A 27,208-nucleotide genomic window follows, 5' to 3' on the forward strand; every position below is an offset into this window, starting at 1 on the left:
AGAGGACTAAAGGCCCAGCAAGTGAATGCAGTAACAGTGCAAGAGTATGAGAGTTCCTCCGTATGGAATCCTGCCAAAACTATCTGTTCAGATAAATGGCCTGACAAAAGGGAACCATAAATAAGGTTACTCTTTCGACATCATAAAGCTGATGCATATCCTGCCCAAGCTAGTTTTGTATAAAACAGCAAATAAATCTAAGAGATAAATAAAATGCAAAGAGATGCTTTTATTTCAGATAAGTCTGCCTTTTTATTCAGAAACCATTTGTGCAACAATTTTGGCCTATCTGAAATGATTTCTTTGAGTATGGGCAACTCAGATCCATTTCCAGCCTATATTACTATAAATACTGATCATTTCATATCCTGCACAGCATATTTTGCGTAACCAAGTTCAATTTAAAACTACAGTTATTAAAATGAACCATCAAATTTGCAATTGCCTACAGGGCTTTTTCTTTCTTTCTTTTTTTTTATTTTCTCAATAGTATAAATTGGATAATGAAGAAAGAAGCCTGATGACAGCATTTGCAATGTGGGATGAAATAGCACCAAAAACAAAGTGTTGAAAGAGACGTTGAAAGGACTCATAAAATCTTTTTTCATAATTTTGAAAAATTCTTTCAATATGTAAAGCAGAAATATTTTTACCTATAAGCAACAGCAACACATGTAGTATCTTTAAAAAGAAATGCTTATGCACGTAATCCAGGTGTCCTTCAGGAGATTACTGGTTTAATTGCTAAATATATCATATATTTTACACAAGTTTCCTTAAAAATACTGAAATAGAATTTAAAAGTAGTTCATTTAACAGGGTATGTACAGTGCTGTGCAAAATTTAAATGCATTTTCCTTTCAAATTACAAGGTTTAGTGACCTACCAAATCCCGGAATGCTTTTGAGACTGGATTTGAGACAGATTTTTTCAAGTCTGAGGTAGCTGTATCGCAGCAGGCAGTTCCACAGGAACATCCAGTCCATTCGGGTGCGATGGTTCATGATAATGACACTCCTTTCTCCAGGAACAAATCCGTCACCAGTGACAACCACCTTGGCACCAAACACCATCTCCAGCAAGGCCTAGAAAGAATATCTCAATATTACGGCTTTACTCTCAGAAGAAAAGCATCAGCCCATTAGCAATAAAAATTAATTTGAATTATATCATTTTGCTTGTTCACACATATTACCACCGGTAAACAAATTTCTGACTCTTTTCTAATACAGCAGCCAGCTTTTCCACAGTAACAGTCAGCTGTTTAATGGAAAAGAAACAACAATTGAAAGCACTTCCTGAAAGCCACTCCTTTACAATCCCCAACATTGAATTGACTTTTCCCCTGTTTTTCCCAGAATACTACCATCTAGGAATAAAAGTAAGGCAATCAGTATGGATTATAACATGTTAGGTAAAATCTAAGGACAGATTAGCTGTGCAAATAATCTATTGCTCCATGCTGTCAGGGATGGAAAGGTATTGAAGCTGCCTTGCTTTCTGCTTGGGTCCAAATGGCCAATGTGTTTGTGCTCGACTTCCACCTCCAAAATTGGCTAGAACCTAATGGCAGAAAGAGGAGCTGAGGGAGAGAAACCCCAAATAAGTTGAATATAGTACAGCAATGCAGACCTAGGCCTGCGCAACTCCACAGGTGCTACCTTGAGGCCTGGGCCTGGGCCTCCACCCCACAATTTGCAAAAAGCATCAACCACCAAACGCTGGCACACAGTCATTGAGGAAGGGCCATCCCAAAGCACGGAATAAGCCTCAAACTTGAAAGGACACAAACAAGAGGCCGGGCAAACAGCTTTCTCCATTTTGCCTCAACAGCCAACGGTGCTAGAAGTTCACATATAAAACATGTTTCTTGCTTTACCCCCTAACGTGGCTCTAAGGGGTCAAGTTATAAACCATGGGTTGGTGGTTTATCAAAAGAAAAAAGCAGGCAAGAGCTACGCAGTAAGTTTAAGAGGGCCTGGCTTAATAACTTGGACAGCTGGACCATAACCATGTAACTAGACTAGTTGTACATAACATCAGAGCCCAACAGCATGCTCTGGCCATGTTCCCACCACTGAAATCTCTCAATCACCAAAACAAGGTGGCCACATACAAACTACTTATGGAAAATGGCTTCTGACCCTTGAACACCCCCGAATCACGCAAAAAAGCGTATGGAAGAGCACTGGTTGGTTACAGCAAAAGACAAGGCAAATAATTCAAAAATATGGATGACTGAATGCTAGTGCCTTGCAACGTTTTAATACCTAGTGGAAACACACAAAATCCCAAGAAATAGGAGACAGACAACAGATATTCCCTAGAGGTATGACTTAAGGCCCTGGCCACTGGCAGGACACTGTCTGACCCAGCACAGAAAAAGAAACCACAAAAAACAACTGGACATCTAGAGGTATAAACTTAACAATTTGGCTTAATGTAAAAAACAGAAGCACTTCAAATTACCTCCTTACCTTCTCTTCCCCATTCTTCCTCCAGAAAAATATAGAAAAAGAGCAAAGCCTGGGGATTTAAAGAGCTCTAGCAAGTAAAACAAAACAGTGTTCTGTTCTGTTCACATTTCTGCCACCTCTGTGCCACAGAACCTCAAAGAACACAAATTTCTCAGTTGAAGTCACCTGCAAAACTGGAATGACATTCTCACAGTTGCAAACAGCTTGATATCTCCAAAAGAAAAGCAAAAGGTGTTTGCCATCAAGAGTAACTATGGACCACCGCAAAAAGCACAACAGGACATACAGCTCAAAATGGTAAACACGTTATCTTTTCAGAAAAGAGAGAAGCAGCCTTTTTTTGATAGTTTAATAAGAATCTTATTAAAGAATAAGAAATATTAAAGAATAAGAATCTTATTAAACATCTAGTTAAACACAATAATGAACAGATGTCCTGTTCTACGTACCGTAATGCTAGTATAAGCCAAACTAAACTGAGAGAGTTAAGACCCACTCACTGTCCCATCCTGCTGACCCTGCTAGAAAGGAAATAATATGTGGCAGAGGAGCGAGGAAGGTGGAAGTTTCTTGTATCTACAGAGGTCAGGGACAGAGCTTCCCTGCTGGAGTCCAACTGGTCCAACATTAGGTTTATTGTTTGGAGACACAAACCCAAGTACTTGCTTCTCCTGATTAAGAATGGATCAGTGTAAGGACAGAAAACGAATGCATACAAGGTTTGAGCCTCAAAACGGTTGGGTGCAAAGTCTTTTTTAGACCCCTTTCCTGAACCCAAATCCCCAAGATTCTTCCAAGACAGAATCCTTTTCACAAAAATATGCAAATTGTTTTGGTTTATGTTCAGTGTGGGCTGAAATCAAATTTCTAGACTATAAGTTATCACAAAATAGTGTACTAATGCAGAATTATAAAGACAAGACAGCTAATATAATAAAAGATCAGTACTTGATTTGGGGGAGTTTGCCTTTTTGGAACAATTGGGAGACAAACAGAGAAAGGGTCGATTCTGTGACACTATCAGTACTCAGCTAAATTTCATAATGACAAGAAATAACAATCCCTCTATTCCCTTTACGGGTAATTATTTCTTCCTTCCTAATTTTGCCACATTTAGTAATGATGAAAAGGACAAAAGTTTTAGAACGTGAAACAGCTCCCACCCCTTTAAAACACAGAAGACAGAAACAGAGAAAGCTGCAACTATTTGTTATGTAATAAAGATAAATCTTCCTTTATGCCACAAGATACATATTTCTGCATGCCAATAAAGCATTTTACTTCAGAAAAAGTTAAATAAATCTTTAAAGGCCTAGAGGAACAAAGTCCCTTGTTTTTTTGAGAACGGATGAAGAGACAGATACCATTCATACTGCCTTTCCTCAGGAACAGGAAGAGCTTTGGTATTGATTTCCAGACTCCTATAGCTATAAAGTTGATGCATTGTAAGTGAGGAAGACTTCCATTCTAGGGAAAGTTCTTCTTTTTCATCTGAAATCATTTATCTCTAATTCAACTACAAGGACTAAATTCTAAGAGGACTGAGTAAGAGAATAGTGAAGGTCAGCAACAATGTACCAGACAGTGAATAATATTCCTAATTATTTAGTTGGAGCACAGTCAAAAGGAAGAGTTTAAGACAACTCATTTAGCAAGTTTAATTTAAAAAAATCCTTCTGCTTACTAGTGCTTCACCTACTCTTCTCTGATCAGCATCTAACTGACACTGGATAGAGATGTCACAAAAAGGCATTTTCAAGAGTCCAATTAAACCAATGCATTAGCTTACATATAAATTAAACCGTGAAAGAAGAGAGGGACTGCAGAAGGGCCCAAAATCTGCAATCCTGAGGTAAAACTTAAGTCTCCACAAATAGTGTGTTAAGGCTTGTTTTGACAAAAGCATAAAAAACTTTTTAAAAAAAAAATCAAAAGCGTTAGTGAGAAAACTAAATTGTGGGATTAGGAACAGTTGCCCAGAACTTGTCTTAAACCGCAGCTTACCACTGGGAGCGTGAGCCAAGTGGCGACAATGCAATCAGTGATCCAACGATACCAGGCAGGCGAGATGAACATCAAAGGTAGAAAAGGACCAAGCATGAATATACTTCCAAAAAAACTTCCCAAGAATAGTGCAAGTACAAAATATATCCCTTTCCATGACACCATGGCTCTGAAAGAGAAAGTTGGCATTACGTTAGAGAGAGAAACAGAAAGTAATTACATAACTCTTCAAGTCCATAGGTCCAGTTTGAGGTAATATTCCTCCTTTATTTCCATGGCTAACAATAAACGATGACAGTATATGCAACCAAAATGTTCCATCTCACAAGCAGCAGTAAGAGAACAACTTTATAAACGTGGTCATTTGTAAAGCGCATCAAGATACTAAAGGGGTCATAAAAGTATCAGCTACATCATAATTTCCTCCACTTATTACAATAAGTAGTTCCATTCTAAAATCTTCAGCAAGCTATTTTTATTATCCAAAGGTACAAAGGAGCTTATATTAAAAAATACTTATATTAAACTTTTCAGCTATTATCTCTATTACTGGCAAAGTACTAACGTTTGCATTTTCTGAAGACCGGGAACTTTGCTTTTATGTTTCTCCATTTTGTTTCTTCTTGCTGAACCGAACATTGCAGAAATTCATCTTCCCCATCTAATGAGGGCCTACGTGTGACCCCCTTCAGAAACCACTCAAACCTTGCGAGACTGGTTTCAAACAGCAGTCCCCTTTTGATCACACCGGGGCAGGCAAGTAGCACCTGAAACCTCCCAACTCACCCCGACTTACAGAATTTGTGACACTTCAAACTCTCCTGTACTTCAGCTGTCCTTATCAGTTATTTTCCAGCTTATTCCACAAAGAGACAATAGCCTTCAGTTTTTAAGACGCTAGTCTAGACTTGAAATATTTCAGTGTCTGCACTATCAGCTTGACTCCCTTATTATAAATTGAAATGTACAGCGTATGGAGCTTCTTAATGCATTACAGCAGAACACTCAGCAATCCTCCAAGCACTTGTAATAGCTACAAGCTTTCACAATTTAGCAACTACTACCAGCTATGACAAAGCAAAAGTGGAAATATCAATTATCTAAATTAGGGCCTAAAAATAGTCTGGTTTCATCTATTTAGGACTCAACCAATTGTTTATAAAATCAAAGGTTAAGTAGAAGTCACTTTTCAGTCATTTTACTATTTTAGAAGTTAGAAGAGCTCAGATAGACTTCAGGACAAGAAAAACAGGAAGGCTGGTGTCTGTAATTTGAAAACAAGCAACGGAAAAGTAATCTATTAAGCTTTGTATACTGTAACATACATGATTTATCTCGTGTGTTTTGTGCAATGTCCATAGCAATAATGTTTGCACAGCAAAGTATTCAAAAGTCAAGAAGCAGCAATGCTAGTGTTGCTAACACATGGATTTGCTTCTGCTACTTCATGTTGACAAGTAACTGGAAGTAGCTCTATTTTGGGATACTTTTAGGTTTAAACAATTTCCTAAACTGTACGTATCTGGAGGAAGGCCAAGAAAAGAGGTCATGAAAATTAGTTAATGGCAGATGGATATAGGAAGTTGCATTTAGCCCAACTTCTGCAACATAGCAAAAAAAGTAATGCTAAATACAAATGTTTGCTAATAGCTATATCAGAAAGATTTTAAACACAGTGAAATTTGAATTCAGACAAATACATATTATTTACATCCTGGAGCACAGAGCCAAATCTGTCCTGCCAAAAGCAAGAACTAAATAACCAGCTGGCCACATGTGCATGCACTAAGTAGGATCAATTTTAACATATGAAGGGATCCTCAAAGAGATTGCTCTGAAGAAATAATGCCCCAACTGCCTTCTTGTATTTGTTACTGCAAACCCGCGTGGGGAAAGTCCGAAATAAAGGTAGCAGAGGACAAAGGAAAAAACACAGAGAAGGGCAGAAACAACAGAAAGGGCAGAGAAAAGCATGAATTGCAGCAGGACTAGAAGAAAAGGCCTTCTCCTGATAGGTCAAGATTTGAGACTGACTGCAAGAGGCAGCAGAGAGGATGGAAATTCAATGTGCTTGATCTAATCAAGCATTTTTTTTGAGGAACACACGTAGCAAAACAACTGGAAACATCTAGGGACTGCTTTCCGACATGTAAAATGCACTAGCAGGCAGAGGACGCGAGTTTGTTGACTCCGGTCCTCTGCAAGGCTGCTTACAGTCACCGATCACCGAGTCAGACGCTGTGACGACCCCTGGACAGACACCCCGGCTCCAGGTGCCACCAGCAGGACGGAGGCACACGTTCCCCTTCTTCCAAATACTCCACAGCTGCAGACAGGCAGACAGGTAACCACAGGGTTAATGAGAGAAGACACGGCTCCCTCATCCTTCCAGACTCTTAGGACAGCAATACAGGTCACTTATTTACAGGCTGAGCTTTTCAGTTTACACTGGCTCTTCCCTCAAATTGTAGCTCAGAGCCAAATATTTAAGAAAAATCTTTTCCGTATTTTGTGGGAAAGACTGTCTCATAAACAATCTTTTTTTTTTTTTTTAGATGAAGGTAACTGAGCTATGGCAAAGACCTGAGGAAGTTCTGAAGTTTTCTCTTCTTCACCATTTTGTTTAACATTGCAATATATAAGTTATACTGTACTCCACTGGGTTAAACACTGTGGTGTTTATTTCTAGGCACAAAAGATAATCATGTGTGTTTTGAATCAATGTCATTGATCTCTCTCACAGGCACATTTTTAAAGCATGAAACATACCATATTTTGCTTATGTATAATACAGTACATATCTTTACACATATACACATGCATTTATCTAGAATAATGGAAAGACTTTGTCTCTGAATTACCTAAACCACAATAAAGCACATAAGATGCAAACAGGTATGAGAACAGAAAAACAATTTGCTCTTAACGAATTTGAGCAAAACTGCAAAGTGAGAAGCCCATGATAATTTGAAGAACTTCCAGCAGAGAGCAACCATCCAGCTTGACTCCTGAAATAATGCTCAGCAACTCATTTCAGTAACAAAGTAAAATTGTTAATGAGCTCAACCCATTCAATTTTGTTTGTGGGTACATGTGGTGGAATTACAGCCTGGACAGGAATTTACATTGTGGTTACAGGATTTAAAATCCATCTGCCTACGCATGAGAAACATTTATATAGACTCTCGTTGTAGCCAACAGGCCAGGATGGGTATCCATCACACAAGCTGCTGGGCACGTTGGCTGCCAGCAGAAGCATTTCTCGGGGTGTGTTTAGAGCAGGGAGGGCAGAGAGAGGGGGCTGAAGGCCCACGCTGGACCTGACACACTCGCCAGACCTAGTGCACTGCTGAAGCCATATGCCCTCTTTAACTCAAGAGTTCCTCAGCTAGGAGTACAGCAAACAAGTTTGTAAACTGTACAGAGCCAGCCCTGCTCAGACAAAATAATTAGTCACAACTTTGTGTCCTACTAAAGCTTCCATACAGTGCTCTTGTGAGACCCCACCTGGAGTAGTGCGTCCAGCTCTGGAGTCCTCAGCACAGGAAGGACATGGACCTGTTGGAGTCACAAAGCTGCTCAGAGGGCTGGAGCATCTCTCCTATGAAGACAGGCTGAAATAGTTGGGATTGTTCAGCCTGGAGAAGAGAAGGCTCCAGGGAGACCTTAGAGCCCCTTCCAGTCCCTAAAGGGGCTACAGGAGGGATGGGGAGGGACTCTTGATCAGGGAGGGGAGCCATAGGACAAGGGGGAACGGTTTTAAACTGAAAGAGGGGAGATTTAGATTAGATCTCGGGAAGAAATTCTTTCCTGTGAGGGTGGTGAGGCACTGGAACAGCTGCCCAGAGAAACTGTGGATGCTCCATCCCTGGAGATGTTCAAGGCCAGGCTGGATGGGGCCTTGAGCAACCTGGTCTAGTGGGAGGTGTCCCTGCCCATGGCAGGGGGTTGGAACTCGATGACCTTTAAGGTCCCTTCCAACTCTAACCATGCTATGAATTGCCCCATCTCTGAAGTAGTACAGTCATGTTCACGCAGTGCTGCAGGTTGCCTAACCTCTTCTGCCTGTCCTTCCTCAGCTCCATATCCTCACCTTTTCCCTTCCCAAGAGCAATCCCTCTCCCAGCACCACATCTTCCATCCTGAGGCAGCAGTACCCCTCCCATACAATCCCCATGGCAATTACAGCTCACCCGGGCAGGCGAGGAGCAGCATGCTCCCAGTGGCCACACAGCCAGCTGAAGAGGAAAGCCGTCATGCTAAGGGCCATGTGGTTGGCATGATGGCTTGCCAGCTAATGAGTCTATTTATGCTTATAAATACTTAAAGGGTGGGTATCAGAAGGATGGGGCCAGTCTTTTTTCAGTGGTGCCCAGTGACAGGACAAGAGGCAATGGGCACAAACTTGTACATAGGAAGTTCCATCTAAACATGACGAGGAACTTCTTTCCTTTGAGGGTGGCAGAGCCCTGGAAGAGGCTGCCCAGAGAGGTGGTGGAGTCTCCGTCTCTGGAGACATTCAAAACCCACCTGGACACATTCCTGTGCAACCTGCTCTAGGTGGACGTGCTCTGGCAGAGGGTTGGGCTAGATGGCCTCCAGAGGTCACTTCCAACCTCATATCATTCTGTGATTCTGTGAGTCCTGCCAGGCTCTGCACACTGGTGTCCACTTGTGTTGGCACTACAAGGCTGTGATACCCAATTTACCATTGGCTCAGTCACCTGAGGGGTGAATTCCCAGACACCTCCTACCAAAGACAACAGGGAATTGACTCTATTATCTTCCTTTTGCATGTCTCAGCCGCTTAAAAACCCAGTCTGGAATCAAAGTATCCTTATAGATATTTACGTCAGCCATCCCAAACCTAACATATGCATTCAACAAGACTATGTTGTATTCAACAAGTAACAGCTACAAATCAATGCAAGATACAAGACTGCAACTTCGAAATATGATTAAAAAACCCCCGAAATAACCCCAAAGGGAAAGAAGTACTTAATGAGGACTTGTAAAATGATCTTAAAAAAATGTGAAAAATCTCAAAACAAAGAAAGCCGGAGCTGACTCATGTCAGCGATGAGACTCCCAAGAAATTAACTGAAGGATTCAACAGGAAGTCTGAATTACAGAACCCAAGCCTTTTCAAAGTACGGAAGTATTCCTTTACTGCTGCTGACAACTCTCTCTTCCTAATGCAGCCATCGCTCTCAACACTGTATTTAGCATGTATTACAGCCTTTATGCATCTTAAAACATTTAAGATGCATAAAGCAATGCAATTAAAACACCTCCATTTGCTGTATGGGTCAGAGCTGTGGGAAGACAGTCAAAATTAGTTTAAGATTCAGGCTGAAAGCTGCAAACAGCGAGAAAGGCAGCACCCTCTTAGTGGGCTGGTAGTTCTTCATCTATTTTGTGGCAGAACTCCAAGTTATTGGGGTACTGTACTTCACATGTGCTCGTTGTCATAGCAGAAGGAAAACATGCTCTGTCTCCAGGTAACGGGAAACAGTCATTCTTAAAATACAATTTTTGTTTTACATTTCAGTCAATTTTAAAAATTCTTGGCTACGGTGGGACAAATTACTTTCCAAAACGGTTGCATTTTTGTAAACTTCATCTTTATTAGAATATTTTCTTGAAATTATTTCAATATTCTATGCAAAAGAAAATGTTTGCATAGTAACATAAAGCAGAGGCATCTTCCTGTGATCATATTTTGGCTTGTTTTACTTATCGTCTACATGTTTTCATTCAAGGTACAGCTGGAACGACAGACAAACCACAGCTTGTTATGATGTTGATTTCAAAGGGTTTTAAACAGCCTGTTCTCTACAACAAAACTAGTTTTTCTTCACAACTGTTTCTATGGCTTGGAAGTGGGCAAAGAATGCAAAATAAGTTTATCTGGTTAAAAACAAAAAAAGGTTCTTCTAAAATTAAAGGTGCAGAAGTTTCACAGTCGTCAAGACTCCACACGCTTCACATTTCCTTAACAGTTCCCGGCTAATTCAAAATTCTTTGTACAAACACGTCAATACATCTCCCAAGTTCAACGTAAAACAAGATTTAACCTACAGAATGGAATTAAGCAATACTACCTGACAAACGGAGCCAACTGCCTGATAACAAGAGTGATTTTTAAGCACTTAGTATTATGGAGTCAGCAAATTGGGTTTTATTGTGCTACTGAAAAAAGAAAGAAATGCTCTTTCTTGCCAATAAAACACCATTGTATTATTACCGGTCAGTGCATTTCCATTCAATCAGCACAGGCAATAAAACCGCATGTTCATTAGTCTTCAAGAACTGAATGGGGAATACTAGGCATTGCATTTAATTCTTCTTTCGGTCAACTACCAGTGGAAAAGGTAAACTTTATCTTCAATTAAAATCAAGCAGAAACTCACAGAGAGAGCTCACGATGCCTCTTCTCTGACAGCTCTGCAAAGAAAGCTGGTAGTTAACTGCAAGCAGACTTAACTGAGCTCTGTATTTCCTCTAAATCAAAGAGGTGAGCCGGAAATTCCACCTCCCCTATTCAATTTTGCATTCTGAAACATACATTCCAAGTCGTAAGATTGAATTTTCACAACAATTTTTAAAACCTTTCATCTGGAGTGAAGTGAATTTGGCTTCAAGGAGGTGGGCAAGAGGGGAACAAAGATTGCCAACCTCCCAGGTGTCCATTAAACAAGCCATCAAAAGAATGATCCAAACTTTTTACTTGTTAACTATTTTTGAAGGTTACTAAACAAAATCACCTAGACAGGAGCACAGGCAGCTGGACAACCCTTCCCAGCCTGTGAGCAAATAACACAGGGGCCTCGGCAACCACCGAGCAGGTGGCCAAGTGGCAAAGCATCAGCCAGGCAGACAAAGTTTCAGTGGAAATGACCCATCCTGGCAGAACATTTATAGTCTAATAATCTCCAGGCTTTTCTGTTTGAGCATTTTATGGGGTTTTTTTCATAACAACATTTCAAAGGAAATTTTTACCAATTCTTGCAGTCAGAGCAAGAAACCAGTTTCTATGTAGTACCATATTTTAAAAAGAAAATTGCTTACAGCAAGCTTTTGTGGACTGACTCAATTGTATTTCCAGATCTACAACTTAACGCCATCTCTTTGATCATGTAACTTCTCACTTGTGCCTCAGTTAAAAGAACTGCAGAAATACCAGAGGTTATATGGGAAGTGATGACAGGAAGAAGCTGAATTATGAATAGCACAGATACCCATTCTAATCAGTAGCCCACACGATACAGGTAAGAAGCTCTATCAGCCTCCACAGACCTCTTCATGGACTACATTTTATTTCTCATCCCTCTCTTGGGCACTTCAGTATTTTAAGGAACATACAAATACGGCACAGATCACTATCACAGAAAAAAAATGTGAAGAAATGGGCATTTGACCATTAAAACTACTTCCCTTTTATTCACTTCTTACATTTAAAAACTTCTAAGAGATTTAACACATGTATCGTAAAACAATATAGGACAGGGCAATAAAAGATAATTATCACCACAAACCACATCCCTGACCCTCTCTAACAGTACAGCAGATATTAGCTTACACGTGCACAAAATAAAAAGTACAATACTCAGTGAGCAATTTCCGTAAATGTTACCAATAAAACATGATTACTGCTGCATTTTATAATTTATTATATCTTTTATTTGCCAAGACTTAATCTGACTATTATAATTCAATGTAAAAATTAACAGAATATTTAATTTGCTCTTCCAAGTAATTGTGTCTTTCCAAATGCAAAAAAACTGGCTGAGATTTTTTGCAGTACAGCCTTTAGATACTGTAAGCAGATAATTCAGATATCAAATCAGTCTGGTGCTTTTTCACTCTTGTTTACCTGTACTCTTTCCACTGTTGCTCCAGACAACCATTTAGACCAATAAACCTTGAGTGAGAGCATGAGCTAAGGTATTTAAAATCACTTATAAGAAGGTATCAAGCAACAGCTACAGCCGCTTCCTGGAAAAAAAAAAAAAGAATGATTTATGGAAAAGTAGCTTGCTTTTATTCCTTGTATACTCAGAAAATCTAGATGAATTGACAAATTTAAGCTGCTGTAGGAAAAACTGCACAAGAACTTTTTCTAACAAAAGCTACCTCATTTTTTATTATGCATACTGCAGGCATAAATAATTTTAAAATTACTACTTCATGGCTTTTCGTGCATATAGTTGTTCTCTGTATTATCCTTTGAGTTATTGTGGCCCCACAAGCCCGTATTAAACAGCAATCAAGAGAAAAAGAGTGCACTGGCTGACAAGTCATCAAAAATAGATCCAGCAGATGAAGAAGAGCTGATATATTCCCTCCATCCCTTTCATCCCATCTTTAACTAAAACCAAAAAAACCATAACCTTGCAACAAACACAGAATAGTCATCAGTTCCGGAGTATTACTAGGTATATTAAATAAAACCTGCATTTACTAGGTATATTAAATAAAAAAGCTCTAGGCTTACTCTACAAAAAAAGCTACTAGTGGTCAATGGCTGGAAAAATCTAAGTCCTTTGGTTTTAAAAATCTACAACAGACCAAAAAGCTGACCAACTCTGATAGATAACAAACCCAAGTCAAAATTATGAAAAAACAGGTAAAACATTCCACTTTGTAACTGGAGATATTACAAACAAACCAATAAATCAACTCCCCCCCCCCCCCATAAGAGCATTCCAGCACTTTAATTCACAGCTATTCTTGGTGGGGAGGGGTGGCATTTATAATTTCAGAAGTACCTGTTTCACAATAAAATCCTCAGCTAAGGAACAGAAATCAAGGACTCCATGCTGAAGAACAGCTACTCAAAGACAAAACTACTTAGTAGAGTGTTCAGTGGAATATCTTAAAACCTCTGCCACTGGTGCTGTACCAAAATCACTCCCTGAGAACGGTGAACGCTCTTCAAATTATTGATATGCAACTGCAACAGAGCCTGATAAGTACAATTTCAAAAAAATGCTGAATTTTCAAGGTTCTAAAAACTTTGCTGTGTTCACCATTTCCAAGATAAGTTCTTTGCTCTACTTACAGAACAGTAAATCACAACTCCCTTTTGTGCACAGACACATCCGTGAAACTTCTAATGGCTTTTTCTGCCCTCATCAAGACAGAATTTTCTCATTGGGTTAAGGACTCAAAAGAAATACGGGAGACGGGTATGAACCAAATTCAAACAGCCTGTTCAACAAGCTGTGAAAACCACCAACCGTCACTATGATAGCAACAGCATGACGGAAAACTTCTGATAACTCATCTTATTCTGAAGAATTTAATTATGAAAATAAAAAGGGGGTGTGTGAAAAGCAGACTTTCAGAGGCCTTAAGCAAAGTACTCAACTTGGAGAAAGGTTCAGTGAGAGCTCTGTATTTGTGACTACCCTTTACAAACAACTCTCTCAGTTTTAGAACAGAATATAACCCTAGTTAATATAACCCAATATAACTTGGGTTAATATAACCCAAGTAAGTTCTCCTTTACCAGTTATGATGTATGCTACATATGCAGGTACAAGACAATTTACCCATTCTGGATGGGTAATTTTACAGCGTGGTTTGGGGTTTTTCTTTTCAACCAAAGCAGCTTTTTTTCCCTTTTTATCTTTTATACTATAAGATCCATCACGTAAAGATCCATCATGTAAAACAATGCCAATTGCTAAACTACTTTATTCCTTTTCTTAGCAGCACGTTACATGCTATAAAACTTCAGCAGGCCCCATGTTAAAAAGCCCAACACCAAACTTACTGAAGTCAGTGAGGCTCCACCTAGAATCAATTGCAAGATTAGATTATGGACTTTATCCACTCTCAGAATTGTTAAAGAGTTGCAAAGAAAAACTAGAGGCTTATCTTCATTTCCTGATCTTGTAAGTCATTCTGGCTAAACCGTACTTATACAAGGGATGGAGAGCAGTGTCTACAGACAAATTTATGTCACTTTTTTTTAATAATAAAGATAAATTGCTATTACCAATTGCATATAACTCTGCTAAGCCTCTTGAGTCCGTGCAACTGCCTCAGGTTTTTAAAAATATATTTCCAAGGCAAACATCAAAGAAAAAACATTTGCAAATAACGTTTAAAACGTTCTAGCCATTTAATTGGAAAATTCCATACTTTAGAGAACTTGAAATTTTGCAGGGCTGCCTTTGTATCAGGAATACTCAGCACTTTGAAGCATACTTACACCTCAGCAAATATCACGTGTTTATAACAACTTTAAAAGCCACATAAATTGTAGTTTTCTAGTGAGTTGTGCTTACAGGCTGGCTGCTTTCCAAGGTAAGCACAGCAGAAACAATAGATCAGTTACCTGGCAGGCTTCAAAGCAAAAGAGGAAAAATACAGTTCTGCAGAAAATTTACCAATGTTTCCCTCCCACTAGAAGCAGCAGAAACAGCTTCTTTTGCATTTAATCCATTTCTGAACATGAAATCCTGTTCTCAAACTGTTATGCTTTGGTGAAGATGGAACACCCAAAGCGATACAGCCAAAAACCACACATTACCAAACTACTGCCCCACTACTAACGAGTAATATTTCTGCTTCAAGACTTTACACAGTGAGAGCTGAAGTTCTGCTGTGCTTTTCGAAGCCTTCTAGAGAAGAGTCTTCAACTCTGGTTTACATAGCCCACCAGCAGGATCAGTCAACACCATATCTGGGTATTTCTAAGATTACGTTACAAACCAGTGTTAAGAACTGCAGCTTTAGCTCCGTCTTCAGCTCTGTAATTTTTTCTTTCTACCGGCTGCAAAGGGAAGCTTCTCTTCTGACAGAATTCCAAAGGAACTTCCTTCAGGGCTTCAAGGCGATCCAGCTCTTCAAAGCCATTTCTGACAGAGAATTTCACAGCGTAAATCCTTCCTCCCCGCATCTGGCTGGTGCTGTGCACAGACGCAAGCTTGGCCCGGGAAGACGCATGGCTGAGTTAGACGATCTCTACTGGAGCTAATAAAGCTTCTCCGTGTCTCAGCAGGGATTCTCAGCCCATGCCCAGCCACAGGCTGATGCAGATATGGTGCTTCGGCTCCCAGGGCTACCCAATCTCATTCTAGAAAACACACTACGTTTTTTAATTCAAACTCTAAGCGTTCTCAAAGACAGAAAATGTTTTACCAATATAGCATAATATGGCAACTTGTGTTTCTTGTTAAAGCTGAATGACTTTGGTTCCTCAAAGAAATGAGTGACCGTTTGATTCTTCCTTGTAAAGTGTTTTGCATTTAGAGGCAAAGGACCCAGTGCTATTAACAAATGAGTAACAAAATGTTTTGCATGAACTTTTAGCAAGGTCATTTTAGGCTATAACAAATTACCAGCATAAGAAGGTAAATAAAGTCATTCAATGCTGAAGTAACCAGGGAAGTTATCTGCCAGTGCTTATACAACACTGTACTAAGCAGCCAGAAGACAAATAGAAAAAAGCAACATCTAAGACACAGATTTTTAGCTTTTTAGCTTTGTATTACGTAAAACAGTAGCTCATTTGAAACAGAATCTCAGTTTGTAATAAAGTTTGGCAGAACTGAAAGGAGCTTATAAAAAAGAATTAAAAGCAGTTTAATAGGTGTTATATTTCCCATTGCAAAGACCAAGTCAATGTTACAGTAAGAATGAATTTCAAGTCAGCTGCAAATACATTTGGCAGTTGCAGATTCATTAGACAGACACACTGTAACAAGACACAGAGATGCCAGGCAATTCAAGAATAAAGCATCCATGAAATAATTACAGACCAGCAAGTGACCTATTCAGGGAAATAACCCATTATAGCTATTCAGGGACTACTGGATTTTACACGTGTGAGCAAGGGTCTAGCTTAACAAGAGCTATTAGGGGAAAAAAAAGGAGGAGGAAAGAAGGAAGGAGCTTCTGGGGCATTGTCATAGACCAACCAACCGCTTCCAGTCTCCAACTCAACACCACTGACATGGCTACAAAATTGCTTTAAAAGCTGCAAAGGGATAGGGGAAAGGTACAAAAAGAAATAACAGCTTTTTAAAAGACTGTGATGTCAAAGCAAAAAATTGTTTGGATAGTTAAGGAAACTACACTGCTCTTATGTTGGGGATGAGAGGTCAGAAGATAAAGAATACCCTGACATACACCAAAACTATCAGGTGGAAGATAAAGGAGACAGGTGACAAGGTAGACATAGTCCAGAGGAGGTTATTTATTGGTATCCCTTCTCCCCCTCAAAAAAAATAATAATAAAAGAGAAATCTAAGAGTAAATGCAATGACTCAGTCTTTGCACTAGATAAATCGTATCCAAAAAAGGAAGATATTACCCAGATTTGGCTGTGCAGATCATGCTACCAGAAATATCTAAATCAGGAATCTTCTCACAGCAGTTTCTGTAGTCATGGAACATGTTTAATATCAGCTGTATCTAGACTTTTCTTTAAGATCAGACAGATTTAGAGTTAATGATCTAGCAATTCATTATAAATACTTTTTTTTCCCTTTCTATTTTTCTCTCTCGCTATAAGAATTCCTCTTCCAAGAAGATGTAGCATTCTCTCAGTTATTTCCGAGTGGGAACACAGCCTAGCATACGTTTCCCCTTTTACCAAGTGCCCTGGCCTTTCAGAAAAAAGATTATCCAAAACCAGAGAATTCTTGGAAAGAATATGCTATTTCTGATTAGTGTACTAATATCACAGAAACAGAAGCTAGAAGAGCTTATTAATGAGCATATTTTACAGCTTGAAGGTAAGTGAAGTATCTGGGCAACTGGTTAAGGTTATATATGAGAAAGCATGTACATCTTTCTAGTTGCACTTGCAGAAGAATTCCCAAATGCAACCACAGCTCCTGAAATGCCTTTAACGAGTTCATTGCAATGGGCATTGTGGAGGTGATATTTCTGTCGGGGAAATTATAAATCATGGACTTGTCAAAACCAAATGCTTATGACATTCCTCTTCCCTCTCTTCCTCATCAATTTGAGGCTTCTCCCTGTCTTATGAAAATAAACACACCGCTGACACTCTCAGCGCTCCCAAATAACCAAAGGACAGTATATCTTTACATACTGGGACACTCTGCATTCAAAAAATGCAGCCTCGAGAAAACTAGTCCCCTTCTGGTGTGACTGTAAGGCATGCTGAGGTTAAGAAAAAAAACATCACAAACACAGCTATAAAGTTGAACACAGAAGTGCCAGCATTAAAAATAACAGCATTGATGATGAAATAGTCTTATGTCCCAGAGCTAAGTGACATTTTTCAGCCAAGCATCAAACAGACAGCTATTTTATCCTACATTGAGATGTTCAGCTCTGAAATATTTTTGTTGCCAGCATGACCATCAAAGCAAACAGCTTGGTAAACAAGAGCAAGAGTAGTGATGGCAAATGACACAACACATGAATCAACGACCTGATATCATGGAAACTATTTAGAGAAACTAGAGTTACAAGACCTTCCTCAAACAAGGGGCAGTAAAATTGTTCCAACTCCTTACTAAAATGTTATGAGTTATTTAACTGGCAGTTGGGTCAACTTGCTGTCCTTCCCAGAGGCGTAAAACCAAGACATGCAGGGATGCTGCTTTCCAAGATCATGGGCAAACTGAAGAGTACATGAACTTCTATTTCAGTGGAGGCACCTAACTGAGAAACATTCCTATCCTACTGAGTAGGGTCTTAAACCTAATTCTCCACAACGGAACTAAAAGAAGGGCCCCAGTGACAAGCAAGGCGAGGGTCTTGCCCATCTCCTCCCCTCAGCAGGTCCACCTTGAGCAACAACTGAGGCAATAACACCTCTGAAAAAGTTAAGATGTGATTGTTAAGTTAAAAAAGATCCCAATTTTGACTTTCACAGGGGACCATATGCGGGCACAACTTTTGAGAGCTTCCACTCTTAACATTAAATATGATTTCTTGTATATACTTTGATCAGAATTTATGCAAGAGCACTGTCTTCCCACGAGGGTAGCTCTTAATATGTAGATGGCCTTAAAAACTCTGCACAGAAATACACAGAGGATTATATTGTTTTACTTAAAGATTAATAATAATTTTTTTATAGTTTAAATAGAAGATAAATGTTTGCAACTTTACTATGGTATCTACAAAAGTGATGTGAGAAAAATGCTAGGCTGTTACAATATCGATTATATACCTGGATTAACACAAATAACTCAGATTAAGACCATAATTTCTCAAGGTTAAAAGATACCATTTTTAATTTTATGTAAGGTTGCTTAACACTCAAAACTTCCCTCTCACACAAACCATTTTCACCTGCTTCTGCTGTTGTCACAGATTAACAGGCAGAGAGAAAGGGCAGAAAGAACCAAAACAAGGCAGCAGTGGGAATAAAGGAACACACTATGTCCAAGGGAAAGCCTAGAGCTATTGGAAAGCCCTGTATTACAGCTACACAAGGCAAAACAAGAAGCCTTCTAACAAAGACAACTTGAAACCAATTAGAAGGTTAATGTACTGACTCAGGCATATATGAGCCTGAGTTTTCCATTACCCCTCCTTCCTAAGAACCCTTGTCTAACTCACTGAAGGAGGGGTAAAACTGATGGTAAAAAAGTTTTCAAAAGTGCAGTAAGGAGAAAATTTGAAAACAACTTGAGGAAACACGGATTCCTGCTGAGCACAGTTTTCAACAACAGCTAGGATTTATTATACTGAAATATTTTTTTTCCAACACAGACACAAGCTACAACAATTCAGCCACAGCTGAACGTTCTATTGAACCGTTACAGTAAGAAAAGAAGCTTTCACAACAACTTTTTTATAAGATCTCTTCTTTTGGGATCAAACCGATATATTATTAAAGTAATGCTAGGAAAGGGCATCAATAATAGAATACATGATGTCAAGGATTGCTGAGCAATTAAATCTGATAAGTAGTTTTGATGTATTGATGAAAACATCACAACTGAATATTCAGAAAAACATACTGAATACAAATGTTTGTAAAACTATTCATTAAGTCTTCACTTTCCCTCTGCCCTGGATTTGAATATATCAAGCAATGTAAACAACCTTCTACATCAATATTTAGAAAAGTTTTATGGGCAATGCATACAGTAATTTATTTTTTAATAAAGATATTACTACCCATACGTAATATTTAATCCAAGTACTCTTTTAATTTGTTTGGGGTTTTTTTGCTATATAGAATGGGGAGCAGGGGGGCAGAAGCTTGAGTGACACCTTTGTTAGTTCCTGTTGTGAAAGGTAAGCTAGGAACAGTCACCAAAGCCAGGATTTTTAGATCCTCCTCCACTGAATTTCACTGAATTTCACTGAATTTTTTTAGAGTTGGAAGGGACCATATAGATCATCTAGTCCAACTCCCCTGCTGAAGCAGGATTGCTTAGAGAATGACCACCTTCACCAGTTTACTCCTATGACAAATTAACACCCTTTTCGAAGAGTGCACTGCATTAACACAGCCATATGAATGCAGTTTGGTAGCAGCTGGCTGGTCAAACGCCATGTGCAGAGCCCTGTACCACTCTCAACACGTGCCACTCTGATATATTCCCATTAGACAAAGGATGCAGAGTTAAAGCTGCAGTTGGTTCTTTGAAGAGAATTATCATTATGGGATAAAACCAAAAAATTCAAAGGATCAAGGTTTTATTATGGCACAACCCATTTTCTAAATAAGTTTCTAAAAACATCTGATGAACCTTCCCGTTGATTTCCTTGCAGAAGGCAGAACACTTTTTGTACACGTACTACAGTATTTACAATGAAATAATCTTTAAAAATGGCTTATGTAAATAATAAAGCCTCTCATTGTAAATCACATCTGATTCCAGTATTAGGTTTTATTTTATCCTTCTTTTCTTCGCTTTTTTTTTTTAAATTAAACTTTGCTCCATAGAAATATCAGCAATTACACCTGTGGTGGAATGGGGTAGGAAGTTCACACACAAAACTCGCCCACTGACTAGGCAGCGATGACAGGATTTGTTAAATATGCATTTTCTCACCTTAAAGGTATCTCACTGGAACAGCCCGAGCGCAAGAAGAAAAAGTAATGGTCTCTTGGCAGCACATATAAGCTGTCATTATTGTGATGAAACATTAAACCACAAGCAGCTGCCAGAGACGGGCTTACGTAAAGGAGCACGCTTCTTCAAGTGTTTTAGCTTAAATAGATACTGAAGTCAAAAGAATTGAAGTAATTTTAAGAATCGCCTTCTAGGTCAGCTTTCACCTCTTTTGTATGTATATTACAATAACAATACTGTGTTTCTGGAGTAAGGGCTTGGTTGTTTGGTTTTTTCCAAATCCTTGAGAGAAAAGATTAAATTGAAAAGAAATTAGCTGTCTTCTGCTTCATACCAGCAAAGTAGTACAGACTTTTTAAAATCCGGGATCAAAACTACCTTATGCAATTTTGAATTTGCCAAGCCTCGTACCAATCCATCAAAGAAGGATTTCCTTCATTTAATTTTGGGCATTTACATAAGTGCCTTAAGTTGGGTCACTGGAATTATTTCCCCTCGTTCCCCATCCCATCTCACTCCATTCAGAAGGCTGATCCTATAATCTAATTTCGCAAAAAACAACTCCACTTTCTTCCTTTGAAGCAGCAAATATAGACACAGCTTATTTTCATGGAGGCTTGATCTACAGGGGGTTAATATTTTAGAACTTCTGAGTAAAATTTGCAATCACAGTAGGAAAAGCTAAAGAGGCACTTAACCCCAGGGATGCCATGTTCTCCTCGCACCTTTGTGACATTAGAACCATCCAAACGCAAAATACTGTGCAGGCAATATTTTTTTTTTTTTCCAAGTTTTTCTTCTGAGAAAAAGGAGGGAAGGAACAGGGTACAGGATGCCATGGAAGTTTCCTGTCATGAATAAAGGTTTTCCTACTAGAACATACAACTGTTGTTGCACACCCACACAGCTCAGACTTTGGAACAGAGTTTTTCAGCAAATAATGAAGTTTAGCCCTTTCAGGTTGTTTTAGAGATCAGTTCAAGACCAGGGTTATCAGACTCACTAACATATACATATAAAAAGGATAAGAAGTGACAATGACAATTGCCATTTTTCTCTTTACATACAAGAAATGACTAAACACATGCAGAGTCATAACAAACTTCAGCAATGGAAAAAACTGCAAAATGAAGAGCTCTTGCAAAAGAGCTCCCTCTTCAGTTTTTTTTTGAGTTTGTTCCTGCTCACTTCTGCAAGACAATTCTTCCATCAATGCCACCAGAAGACATTTGGAAAAAGTGTGTTAGATTCAAATTCTATTTTACTTGTCATGGGCTTGCCCTCCTCAAAGTTTAAAGCCAGAAGATACCATTAGATCATTTAATCAGATGTTTATGGAAGGCTACTCAATTCAGTTCACTTGGCCAACAACAGTTTGGCTAACAACCTTCCAAAAGCTTGCCCCATTTGAAAATACCAGCATGTGGGTATCTAAAACCTCCTACTATTATGCAACCTATATTTTGATTTAATAATTTTGTTTCCATAAAGATAATTGCAAACTAACCATGAAACTTCAATTTTCATTTAGATAAACTGGACAAACATAATATATCATGAGGAGCTAAACAAAACACGTTACAAACACTACTGAATTTGATCAACCAAACTTATTTTCCATATAATCATATGTATTCAAAGGCCATCCTATGCCAGATGCGCACTGGGCAAGTATCGCTGTGACCACTACAATTTTCCCTTAGCGAGTTCTATTTTCCAAAGAAATTATAAATTTTACAAAAAGTAACCTACAGATGATAAAACACACATTAGGCAGGTAGACTCCCTACTCACCATGCTGTGAGAATAACCCATTACCCTTTAATAGTCCCAAAGATGTGATCTATTACTAATGCCATGAGTACCCCAACCACCTACCCCATACAAAGTCTTTATATATATATATATGTATAAAAAATGCATTAGTAATAGGCTACCAGTCCTTAATAATGGACTACTAAGTACAGTCATTACAGTGGCAACATTTAATAGATAAATAAATAAACAGTCATTTGGATGCCAAAAATTTTCTTTGTTTTGTCACGACAATTTTATTCACTGGATAATTTTTCTCCCAACTCAGGAACAGCCACATTTGTCTCCAGTCAAATTATTCATAATTGAAAAGAGTAAACAGTGACCAAGCTGGGAAATTTAGTTAGTCAAGGGACTTTCTGAGCATGCATCTAATTTACAAGAACTTGGCCTATCAACAAATACTTAGAACTATTTGTACATTCAGAGACAAGAACACAAAAACAGCATTGTAAAAATCAAACACAGCAAATTTTTCCTCAGGGTTCCTACCCAACAAATAGCTAAATAGCATATATCGGTATTTAGATGTACTAATACCTCAAAACAAGCAAAGAATTTACACTTGACACATAGAAACACATAAATAAACCTAAATCAAAAGCGAGCTGTGATACATCTACTTATTCCTGGATGAAAAACTCCTTTCATTTTAGAAAGAGGAACTAAGCCAGCATTGCCACAGTCGAGGAAAATGCTACTTTCTCTCAGTATTTGCAAGTTCCTATGACATCATGGGCCTAAGTGAATGCAGGGAAGATTTCTCTAGTTATATTGGGGTGGGGTAGTTTGTGGTTTTTTTATTATTTTATTTTAATCTTATTTTGGATTTCAGATTTGTTTGTTCTTAAGTCTTTGTTTCAAGTATCCCGAGCTTGTTTCAGATGTAGTAATTTATCCAACTAGAAGAAATTATGCTATTAGTGATATGGAAAGAGCCTAGGTAAGAAGTCAGCTTAATTTCTCCACAAAATAAGCTCCTTTTTCATAAAGGATAAAGAAGTTCAACCATGAAATTTGCAACATTAGGAAGACTGCACTGCTTATGAGCAGGACAGGCAGGTATGATTCTAATTAAAAAGTGACATTCTTCATTCAAGGCTCTCCATTTGGTTCCTTGTAAGTTTAGAGAAAGGAAACAGCTTGTTACACAAAAAGTAGTACGTATTCATACTCAAAATGAATCAAAGATACTACCAATGTGTAATCAAAACTGAATTAACCTCTGCAGGCAATTTTACTTCTAGTATTTAAGCTTTCTTTTCCAACAAATTAATCATTTAGAATTTAAATAATTTCATTTGTTTCACGAGGAAGATCATAAGCTTTTTCAAAAGACTCGGGTCTTGTCTTTGTTTATTTGAATTCTAGAAGGGGGTAGGGGTAGGAAGGGAAAAGAGGACAGGCCTTAATTTACTGCATGGAGCATTCAGAGAATTTGGTGATCATACAAACTTTTAAGGAATAAGACATTCCAAGAAACGCTGCCAAGATCTTCAAGGGTTTACAATGCTTCGGATGCATTGAATGGTTACACTAAACTTTCATTGCACTAGAAGAACATATTGTTGTGGGTATTTCTACAAAAGAAGTGAGCCTTATCTTACAGGTACTAAAGAACCCCAAGAGTCTTGACTTTCTTCCCTTGTCAGAAAAGTTATGTTCTAGTGCTCTAAGCACGTCCAAAAGTTTGGTCAGACTAGATGTATTCACAGTAAATAAAGTATTTATGGATTCCATAGAACTTATTTTATAAGTGGCAATGACTATAGGTTGGTAAAAGGACTCTGGCATTCTATCAGCCTTTTCCATCTCTCATGCTGGGCAGTATTTCTGTTTCTCCAATACAAAATGAATTATTCATGCAAGTTTTCAATCCAGAAAGAGCTGCCCTTACCACTGCAGAAGATACCAGGTGGCATTTCAGGGAATGAGTTCTAGAGAAGTCTATATCCAACAGAGAGAGCATACATCAGCATGAACTGAAAACTCCAAGTCAGAAGCTATGAAAGCCTAACAAATTCCCCCATTGACCTTCCATCAATACCTTTGCAACTACTGACCTTCCACCAATACCTTTGCAACTATCAATAGGCACCTGCTGAAATAAAACATCCTACTTCACACCACCTCTTCCCTCACACAGTGCACCTCTGCTTATTATCTGTTTTTTTGGAAGTGCATTCCTTGCTTCCTGTCTTTGCCCATGGGCTGTAAAAAGAAGTGAGAGAAAAGAGGGGATCTGTCCATATGGAGAACAGACTGCAACGACTGAGTACCCATAAGACAGAATAAATTCAACACTTTAATATACACCTTTGCAAAATCCACATCACACTGGCCAGGAAAAAGCTCGCTACTTGTCTTAAAAGAAAAAAAGCTCAAACTATGGACTTAAAAAGGAATCAAGAAGGAAATGAGTCATGGGGAAAATTTCAGGGAAATTTCACATGAAAAGGAAACCCATGAGCAATTTCATAACATTTTCCATGCTCAGTTGTTCCTCCCCCCCTTTCTTTTTTCTTTCCCAGAGGCTTGATGGAAGAGGACAGGCCTCAAAATACTTGTATTTCTCCTGTTATTAGAGGAAGAACAAAACAGAGAATAGACTACAGTATGCTCTGATGTCCTGAAGATTTGTCTGTTGCATCTTTTTATTCATGGAATTTGGAAAAAAATGTATTGCATCAAGAACTGGCAACTACAAGCATTCAGAAACCATGAATCAGATTGCCAAAAAAACCCAAACACATTAAATAACCATTCCACTTACAGTTTTCAGACACGCTGTCAGGAAACAAATAGTTTCTTTCTTGTCCTACGTCAAATGGGCAGGTGGAAAATTCCCAAGCATGTTTTTCTGGTGGCTATGTTCTCAATCAGCTGTAAAGAAAATGTGTCAAAGTCCCAATAAGGTAATTTGGATTTATGTCTTAGCTCCCTCCCTGATGCTCCGAGTCAGCCTTCTATCTTTGCTCCTGCACTAAAGAAACCAAAAACTTGGGATTGTTCAGATGCAGAAGGGGAAAAAAAAAAAAAAATCCCTATAGATGACGACAGATCGTTAACACCCCTACTATTGATTGGCTTTGCTTAAGCAAATTATCCTCTTTCCTCTCTAAAAATCTTAAATCATCACCTAATTAAAGAAAGAAAAGTAAGCTGCTTTGATGTTCCAGGTCAACATTGGGGTTTTTTTGGTTGTTGTTTGTTTTTGTTTTGTTTTTTTTAACAGAGACCACAATAGTTTGGAGAACAGATGGAAACACCAGCTGTAAGCTCTGAAGGACATTGATCTTCCCAGCTTCTCAGAAGACAGGCACAGTGCTCTGCTCGATACATTTACCCGTTCAGATATTTTACAATCTTTGCAGCTTCTAAACAGCACTCGGATGCTGTTGATTGGTCTTGATTCTGAAAAGCTCAAGAAAAGGCTTTCTCAAGAAAAATTTACCACAGAGTCTGCAGGGTAATTTGTTTGAATGAATTTGTAACAAGAAAAATTGAGTCCTCATGCAAAACATCTGTCTCCAGGAGGCTCACAAAAGGATTCTGCTACTGAAATGACACTGTGTTTGCCTCTAGAACAAGTGTGGTTTTGCAGGAGTCTTCCAATGAGACATTGCCTGGACTCGATGAATCAAATTTTCTAGCTTTTGCACTCTCCAAAATAATAATAATAAAAAAACAACCCAGAAACTACATTACCAATCAAAATAGAAGCAGAAGCACAGGAACTGAGAAGCTCTTTTCTTACACAGACATGGTCCTCAGATTCCAGACTATGTCTCAGTTTGGTTGGCTGTTCCTTCTGGTTTATGAATTCCAGTCTTACAGTCATTGACCTGGAAATCCTTGCCCTTTGGAGAACGGTCACAATTAGAATCTTCAGAAAACATCTTAGGGAGGTCACAAGTCCCACCGTGACTCACAAAGGGTAGAAATGGTTTCAAGGAATCAATTATTAGCTCTGTGAATGTGTCACAGCACAGTTCATACACAGTCATTGCATTATACAGATCAATCATGCAGTTCGAATGCATAAACCTAGGCAGCAGAACCTCCTCTAGTAAATCCACTGATGAATAGTTCTTTCCTACCACACATATGAACGTGATTAAGTTCAATGAGTTGTTGATATAAAACACCTTTGGGAAAAAAAAAAAAATCTCTTTAAACTCTCACAATAGTGAATTCATTGTAGCTCCAAGAATTTCAACTAAAATAAGAATGACCTGTAGAAAACAGCAGCTGGAGCCAGCCACCAGCCCTCCCCAAGTCAAAGAACTGACCTTGTGAACTCTATTAATAGTTGCCACACACATCTGGTATAGAAGAAACCCAAGCAGCTATTCTATAGCTGCAGATAACATCCAGATTATTGCTCTAAAAACCTGCTTCCTGTCCCTCTGCCTTAGTTTCTGATCCTGCTTCTCAGCAGCGGTCTTTGGCACTTCAGTTGTATTAACTCATTGTGCCAGCACAGCCTGGGTTTCTAATCATGGAATGGTTCAGGTTGGAAGGGACCTTAAAGATCATCCAGTTCCAACCCCCCTGCCATGGGCAGAGACACCTCCCACTAGACCAGGTTGCTCACAAAGCACCTCTGGTCTGCTTAACATGGATTCCTGGATCTCACTGCGTACGGTACCCCCTCACCCTACCTACTGCTTCTGATCATCTCACTGAAGCTGGAGGAGGAACACGCAGGCATGGATCAGAGAACCTAGGATCGCTCTCTCTGGAGCTCATATGCCCTCCTTTTCCAGTTCTTCCTAACAGTATTTCAACCCATCCATCCTAAACTACGGGATCTATCCAGTCATATCACAGTTAAGATTCCTCGCAATCAAGAAGAGTAACCAGCATCATCTCAATCAATAC

At 38.8% G+C, this 27,208-nt stretch overlaps 1 protein-coding gene across 1 annotated transcript in view; it reads right to left on the reverse strand.

Moving 5' to 3' along the window:
* LCLAT1 (lysocardiolipin acyltransferase 1) overlaps nt 1-27,208 on the reverse strand; it is a 119,733-nt gene that overhangs the window by 73,137 nt on the left and 19,388 nt on the right. Inside the window, exons 3-4 of the mRNA XM_074168625.1 lie at nt 4,482-4,650; nt 887-1,085 (exon numbers count right to left, since the gene is read on the reverse strand). Coding sequence (XP_074024726.1) covers nt 887-1,085; nt 4,482-4,646 — 364 coding nt within the window. The 5' untranslated portion in view covers nt 4,647-4,650. The remainder of the gene's footprint in view (nt 1-886; nt 1,086-4,481; nt 4,651-27,208) is intronic.

The sequence above is a fragment of the Numenius arquata genome, chromosome 2, assembly GCF_964106895.1.
Source record: "Numenius arquata chromosome 2, bNumArq3.hap1.1, whole genome shotgun sequence".
NCBI classification, from domain to species: Eukaryota; Metazoa; Chordata; class Aves; order Charadriiformes; family Scolopacidae; genus Numenius; species Numenius arquata.